We start from the raw sequence: 8,195 nt of genomic DNA, 5'->3' as shown, positions 1-8,195 counted from the left end.
ATATCCTAGCTCAAAACCAAGCATGGGCAGCATATTAGATGGCCTATAATTTGCCACAAGCTACACATACTTGTTTATTTTTGTCTAACTATCAGTGATTACATTTTCATGGAAAAAATGGAAAGAAACTCTCAAAATATATATTTCTCATTTGCAAGTCACTGCGGGAACTTGCTTTCCGGTCAATGTAGGTTTCACATTTGAACAAAGAGACTTTGCAGCTCCTCCTTTGAATGTCAAATTAATTTCACCAATTTCAACTCCTTCACATGGCACCCCACTACTGCATGCAAGGATCACCGCTTCCTCTGTTGCAGAAGTACCTTTTATGTTCCTATAGCTTACCTTACTTATCTTTACGAGTGACGGTTTCTACAAATAAAAATAAAACAAGCTAAGTATTAATAAAATTATCCATCATAAAGGAAGTCATAGAAAAAAAAAGTTACTCACCATAGGTAAAGTATGTGTTACATACCTGTTTTGAGCATTCGTTATTTGGGCAGTATTCTTGATCAATCACAATTGGATTTTTGACGTCTTTCATATCTATATTCTCATAATGTATATCCGTTACGACACCAGGATGAGAATTAGGCCATGTTTTAATTCTGACACCGTTATCTGTACCAACAAATTTGGAGTCTTTTACAAAGACACCCTTCACAGGCTCTTCACCTGGGGTCTTGCCAAGGCTTCCCACACTGATGCCGTGTCCTGGCCCACATGTCACACCAGTGATGTGAAGGTTTTCTAGCCCATCACCAATGGATATGCAATCGTCTCCAGTTCCTATAACAGAATCTTTAACCGTAACATCCTTTATTTTTGCAATATGAATTCCATCTGTATTGGGACTATCCGCTGGCGCTTTAACAGTGAACTTCTCAAACGTTAAGTTATTGCCACCAAAAACATTGACGTGGAATAATTTACTGTTTAGAGTAGTTATGTCTCGGATGACCGAATTTTTCATGAAATTGAAGCTCAAATTCTGTAAAGATTAAAAAAAAAATTATTAGTTAATATATCCGTTGTTTTATATATACAAAAAAAAAAAGAATTTACACATGATAAATACAGACTTACGTTAGGCAACTTATCACTTTTAAAACCTTTGTCTTTAGCGGCATAAACTTGTACATTTCCTTGGCCATCAAGAGTGCCACCACCCGAGAGTGTGAAATGATCTACGTATTCAACCGTTAGCCATTCCCTTTTGCCATCCATATCATTAGGATTAGGAGGGGCCTTCAAGGTAGCCTGAATTTGGAGCTCAACTGGGGCTTTGCATGGACCCTTAAGTAGAGCTTGTTTCATTTCGAAAGTGCCTTTTGGGATCACAATGGTGCTGGGAGTTGTAGCTGCACATGCTTCTGTCCAAGCTTTCAACAATTCCTACGCCATTAAAATTTTATCCATAATCAAATATGATCATATATATATATGAACCTTCAAGTATTTATTTAAATTACTTAAAATTCCAAATAAAGGAGATATGAGCCCTTATCCCGAAATATGAATAAACAGCACATGAGCATAGTTCTTTCCCCACAGATGTTGAAACACAGATAGGGTGGCTTACAAAGCTTAATGAAACAAATGGGTGCTGCAAAGGATATGATGGGTATGTTTGGTGGTGGGGATAAGTAAATTCTCACATACTAAACCTGATTGTAGGCCCTGGATAAGGACTAAGGAATACAATTTCTTTCTTTTCCTATTTTCTGTTCCTTAAACACAATTCTCAAAAAAAAAAAAAAAAAAAAAAAAACTTACCGGACTAATATCTACACCGGCTTTTGCAGCAACTTTAACTTCAGCACTCTCTCCAAGATGCGCTAGCAAGAATAATACAAATGTAAAGGCACAATAAATTATTGTATTCATTTTTCTGTTTGTTGCTCAGATTTTAGTATTATTGTGTTCTTTTGGATGATTGATATAAGATCTTAATGTTAAGGTATTTATAGTGTTGTTAGCTAAACTATTCCCCACAGAAGTAGTTAAATAATGGTTCTTACTTTTTTCCATAGCTATTATTGTGTGGTTTTGAATATGTGGGTGATATTACTTTTAGCTAGTCTTTTGTGTTTCTTTACTAAAAGGGGTGTCTACTCATTAATTATTATTTTGTTATTAGGATATTCATAACTATATACGAAGTACATTTTTATTTTTACTATGCATCGTTTTTATCTACTTGGCATACCACTATGGCCGAGTTACTTACATGATGATGATGTGGACGATGGTTTAAAAGGTATGATCTACCATATTTTATAATTATTCAAAATTTTTTATAAATCAAAATTAGGTGCAAATGCTTTTTTTTAAAAAAAATATAATTGACTTGTAAGCATATGAAAACAATAAGTTGATGATCATTTTTTTTTTGGAAACAAGTTGATGATCATTTTTATTTTACCAAAACAATAAGTTGCTAAATGATGATAGTTTAAAAATGAATATCTCAAACACAACGAGAAGTGGATAGAGGACATTGTATTACTAGTAGCATCCTTGAAATGGTATTAGTGACATAAATTTGAATTGAAAAAATAATAATGTTGTTATTCTTTTAAATATAAAGTGAAAATTTCACTTTTGGTCCAATGACTATTATTAGGATATTGTTAATTAATCACAGTACACACGGGTTTCAAAATTGTTAATTTAATATTGTAATTATTTATCAAATTTTATCAATTTCAATAACTCTAATCAAATTGCCAGCTATAAATCATCGAAAAAATTTAATTAACCACATTATGTTTAACATCAAGGGCACTACATATATATATCCCCTCGAGATGGATCGGAAAAAGGCTTTCTTTCAAAAGGAGTTTGATACCATCTGCTAAAGCTTGAAGAATTCCTAAAGGACACGGATATTCGGGCCAATACGTTGTTGTATTCCTGTGGATATTTCCTTTTCTAACCAAACAATTATTACTAGTAAACCCATTGTGATTCCTAATACAATAGTAAAAATAGGGTCGAGTATCCATATACTTTTACGGATTCCAATCCGGAAAAGGAATGGATCGCCTGGATTTGTGTTGTATCAATTATCATTTCAACGATCAACATCCCCATAATGATGTCTATGCTACCTAGTATCTTCATATAATATCAGCCAATTTCATTCTTTTAACGACCTGAGGAAGAATTTGCAAATTTATCAAATCCGGTGGACGAATTTTCCATCTCCAAGGAAAAACGCTCTGATTTCCTATCAGAAAAATTTTCAATTCTCCCGTTGGAGCTTCGACTCTCACATAAAGTTCTTGCTACGATAATTCAAAAACAGGAGAGATTTTTTTTAGCAATGAATCGGTATTCAAAATCATTCCATTGGGGATGTTTTACTCTATCAAAACGTCGAATTTCTAAATTCTCATAAGCCCCTCCTGGAATTCCTTCCAGGGCATGTTGAATCATTTTTATGGATTCTTCCATTTTGTCGATTCTTACTAAATAACAAGATATATATATATATATATATATATATATATATATATATATATATATATATATATATATATATATATATATATATATATATANATATATATATATATATATATATATATATATATATATATGCTTCATAGCTTTAGTCTATGAACCACCACATCTCACCATTGATCAAAATTCAGTTGTCATTCACAAAGTATTTTGTATTTGTACAAGCTAAGAGCATCCTCAATAGTCCAAGATTTTGCATAATTTTTAGAATCCAAGTAAGAAAGGGGAAGAAAGAAAAAAAGAAAACAAAGACATGAAAATGAAAAATGAAAAAACAATTAAGGAGGGTGGTCGGCCACTCTCAATGCGCCCACTGAGCGCGTGGAGTATATGCGCCCACTATATGCTGCTAATACGCTTAACACACACTAGTTGTAATTTTTTTTTTCAATTTGTGGGCCAACAAAACTTTCATAGTTCTCGAGGAGCATGTCTTCGAGACTTGCTTGGTCGTATCTTTCCATAGTAGAACTAAAAGCTGCTAGAGTTTTGAACTTTCCAAATGGCACAATCTAGAATTCTCTTCGTTCTTCTCTTTCTTCTTCATACGTTGCTTCTCTTATTAGGGTTCATACAAATTAGAATAGGTTATAATCAACTTTACCGTTTTTGCTACATAAACATGAAAAGACGAAATTGTACTCATGTGATTAAACATAATATGGTGAATTAAATTTTTCCGATGAGTTTTAGTGGATAATTTGACTCGAGTAAAATTGAACACTTATAATATTAAATTGACAATTTTAGAATTCATGGACTACAATTATCTATAACTATCTATAACTATAATATAGCAACAACTTTTAGATAAATAAAAAAAATTAATTTTCCCGCCCAATTGAAACTACGTAGTTTTGATACATTTGTAGAATTATCAGGACAAAAGATATTAGAAAGTATGAATACATTTATTATGTTCACATCTCTATATCTCTATATTTATTAAAGAGAAATGAGGTTGGTGAAAATTTCCTGCCCATGAAACATGTTAAACAGTAATATTCAACATGGAAGAACCACAACAAATACTATTTAATTAATCTCATTGGAAAATGTAACAGTATCATATATGTAATTAATTTTATTGGGAAGTGTAATTTTTAATTGATACGGAGTATATTGCTTTAATTTCAAATGGGAGTCTTGGGATAGATGTTTTTTCTTTTTCAGAATTCTTGGGATAGATGTTTACACTCTCCAACCAAAAGAAAGATTAATTGATCTAGGAAAATTTAAAATTCAAAATCTGAACCTCCACAACTAATTCAAACACACTATAAATAAATCATTGAGGAAATGAGGAGATCAGAAGGCTTTGAGAGTATGTTTGTCATATAAATTCTTTGAGGTTGCAGTTAAGGAGCTCCAACGTGATTACTACTACAGGAGGAAGTGACATTTTCAGCAATAAAATTTTGCAGAAAGAGACCTTCAGATAAAAGTGGTGGAGCAAACAAATTATAAAGTGAAAATGCAAAACCTTTACTGACGGACGGTGGTGACCCCGGTGAAGCGAGGGATTGAGATGCCGATGGAATGAGGGAGTGAGGGCTTGAGGGTGAGGCTAAGGAATTGAAGAGAGAAAAAAAGGCAATCAGGATGCTTGGTTATAACGTATAAAGTTAAGAGTGCGAACTCGCCGGAGCTTCACCGGAGAGGGGAGTCGCCGAAAAAAGGAAGCTGCTTCGCCGGGGAGATGTTCACGCCAGTCACAGCCTCGCCGCCCGTTCTATCGCCACCAAATCGACCGCCGTGAGAGGAAAGAAAGGACAACAATTCAGCACTTCACCCATTTCCTTTTTTTATTTTTTTTATTTTTAACATTCACCCATTTGCTTTGAAATCCCAAGTGGAGAATTGGAGAAGGAGGGCTGAGGTATGTGTTCTGATAACGGTGGTGGCGGAAGTGGTCGACGGTGTAAATGGCGGTGGAAGGTCGCGGGTCAGCTCCTCTGCTCCACTTGCTTGGGTTCTACCTCAAATAAGACTACATTGAGTTAATTGATCCACTAGGAAAGAGGAGGACTTGGCAATAAGAAAGAGAAATAGGGAAGGAAGATGAGATAGGGAGAACGCCACTAAGGACATCTCTAACCCTCTACACCAAATTCTGCACCAAATTTTACACCAAAATGAATATTCCCAGCATATTCTTACACCAAATTTTTTCTATCTCCAACCCATTACACCATATTTTACTTCTTTACTAAAATAATTTGTTTTCTCATAAATTAAGAATTTGTATTATCTTTAAATATTTTAATATAAAATATAATCATAATGTAAATATTATTTTAAGACTTTGTATTATCTTTAAATATTACACTTTGTTAAAATTATGTTTTATGTACTTTCATTTTTATTTAATATGTGTTCAATATTAGTCTTGTTTTAATCGTCTTGATGAAATATTTTAAATGATATAATTTATTTTTAATTATATAAAATTTATATTTAATAATTTAACAAAATATACAAATACATTAAAACTAAACCAAGGACATAAAAGGAATTACAAGGAAAGACAAGGGACAAAATGAGAAAAAAAAGCCTCACCAAAGATGGCGCAGCATGAACAGTACCGCACCAAATATGGTGCGGCACTGTTCATGCTGCACCATTTTTTTGGTGTGATGGCGCACCCGTTGGAGATGGTCTAAGAGAGAATAGTTCACGGAGAGACTAGATATTGTGATTGTAGAGATAGTTGGGGGTGTCGGCAGCTTCTCCATTTGTCTTTACTTCTCCTTTTTTTTGTTTTTCTTTTTTTTTTTTTTCATTGTTGCTTGCCTGCTGCTGTATTTATACATATGCATATCAAACATTTTCTTCTTTTTTTTTTGCAAAAATGTATATTAGACATATCTTCCACCATTTTGGCTTCTTGGGTAAAGAAGGAAAAGGATGAAGAAATGTCTACATTTTTTCAAAAAGAAGAAGAAGAAGATATGTCGAATTTGTCTTAGTTTTTTTTTTATACTGTGCACAAGACCAAGCTTGCAAGTTATGGGCAGATATTGGGAAATGGCAGACAATGCGTTGTGGCAGGCAAGGGGTTGTGAGGATTATATATATAAATATATATAAATTTTGCTATGTACTGATTTAGATGTGTTATAATTTTACTATAAATATTGTTTATCAAGAAGTATTTAATATATTATAATATAATATGATCAATATTTATAAATAGAACTTCAAAAAGTTTTGATAATTATTGATTATTGGAACATTACAAACAAATCTTTAATATTTAGCACGGGACAAAAATATTATAAAATAATATTATAATGATTTGTTGTTATTTTTTGTAATTTTTATAAATATATATATATATATATATATATATATATATATATATATATATATATATATATATATATAACAAGATAACAAATATCGTACAAATTTATAAAATTATTAAAAATCTAAAATTATATGAATTCTTTAAAAGATAATATTATGTGAGTAAAACTTAAGGCAAAAATTTGAAATTGAAATTAAATGTTTTTGCATGTTTGTAAGTACAAAAAATCAAAAATCACTGAAAGCATTTTATGAATTTAAACACTAGACATTAGCTAGGTTTCACGAAAAAAAAAAACACTAGACTTTATATATAATATAAAATACAGAATCCAGTAAAATTTCTCATTGTTGATATGTATATATATGTACTGAAAAGTATAAAATATTTAACATTTATGTAAATGACAATAATAAACTTTTAACAGTTGATCGTAATAGAAAACATTATTGCATTTCTTTAAAAAAATAAAGAAAAAAAGAGAACATTATTTCATTATTCTCTTTCTTTTATTCTAAATATTATAACAAAGCTTCATATACTTAATTATATAACTTTAGTTCGTGCATCGCACGGGTAAATATCTAGTTTAAACTAAGACAACAGTTTTTACAACAAAATAACGGTGGTAACTTAAATTTTTTTAATGTAACAATTGAAAAATTGATAATAGAACACATTTGGAAATGAAGATTATGTTGTGGAATGTGAGGGGTCTTCTTTAATTTCTTCACGTCGAAGACTCCGTAGAATTTTGAGACGTGAAAATCCGTAAATCTGTTATCCTTCATAATGAGGCTCCAATTTCATGAAAGATCCGTAAATCTGTTATCAACATCCGTCAATTGCTCTCTACTTGCTGAGCTTCAATCGCTCACTCCTTTCGGTTGCTCTCTGCTGGCTCCCTCCCTTTTTTTCAACTTTAACTCTTTACCACCTTTTGTTTTCACATCCCTCTTGTATGATTGGCGGGGATTCTTGACCCCGAAATTAATTTTTGAATAAAAAAAAAACCACATTTTTTACAAAAAAAAAAAAATGGTATATTCTTAAAATAAAAAAAATGATTATAAAATGTAACGCTCCCAATTTTTTTTAGAAAACTGACATTGTATCTCTAGATTTAAAAAATAATTAAAATTAAAATATATATAAAGCTATAACATTGATTTTGGAAACCACCAACATCCCATCTTTTGAATATATAAAAATAAAATATATTTAGCAATACATACATCATTTGTTTTTTTACAAGTGGCACGTATCTATAATTTTTTAAAAGAACATTACGACACGTATCTATAATTTTTTAAAAGAACATTACAATTGTATATAACGATACAATGTCAGGTTG

General features: G+C 31.4%; 1 protein-coding gene across 1 annotated transcript; it reads right to left on the bottom strand.

The window, feature by feature from the left end:
* On the bottom strand, positions 1-1,922 carry LOC116033684 (polygalacturonase-like). Its single transcript, XM_031276441.1, has 4 exons — positions 1,780-1,922; positions 1,090-1,398; positions 479-994; positions 1-372 (listed from the first exon to the last, which is right to left on the bottom strand). Exons 1-4 carry the CDS (start codon positions 1,888-1,890, stop codon positions 148-150), a joined length of 1,161 nt encoding a protein of 386 aa, XP_031132301.1. The 5' UTR covers positions 1,891-1,922; the 3' UTR covers positions 1-147.
* Positions 1,923-8,195: the final 6,273 nt, after the last annotated feature.

The sequence above is a fragment of the Ipomoea triloba genome, chromosome 10 (genome assembly GCF_003576645.1).
Source record: "Ipomoea triloba cultivar NCNSP0323 chromosome 10, ASM357664v1".
Classification (NCBI taxonomy): Eukaryota; Viridiplantae; Streptophyta; class Magnoliopsida; order Solanales; family Convolvulaceae; genus Ipomoea; species Ipomoea triloba.
This window is presented reverse-complemented; position numbering and strand designations above follow the sequence as displayed.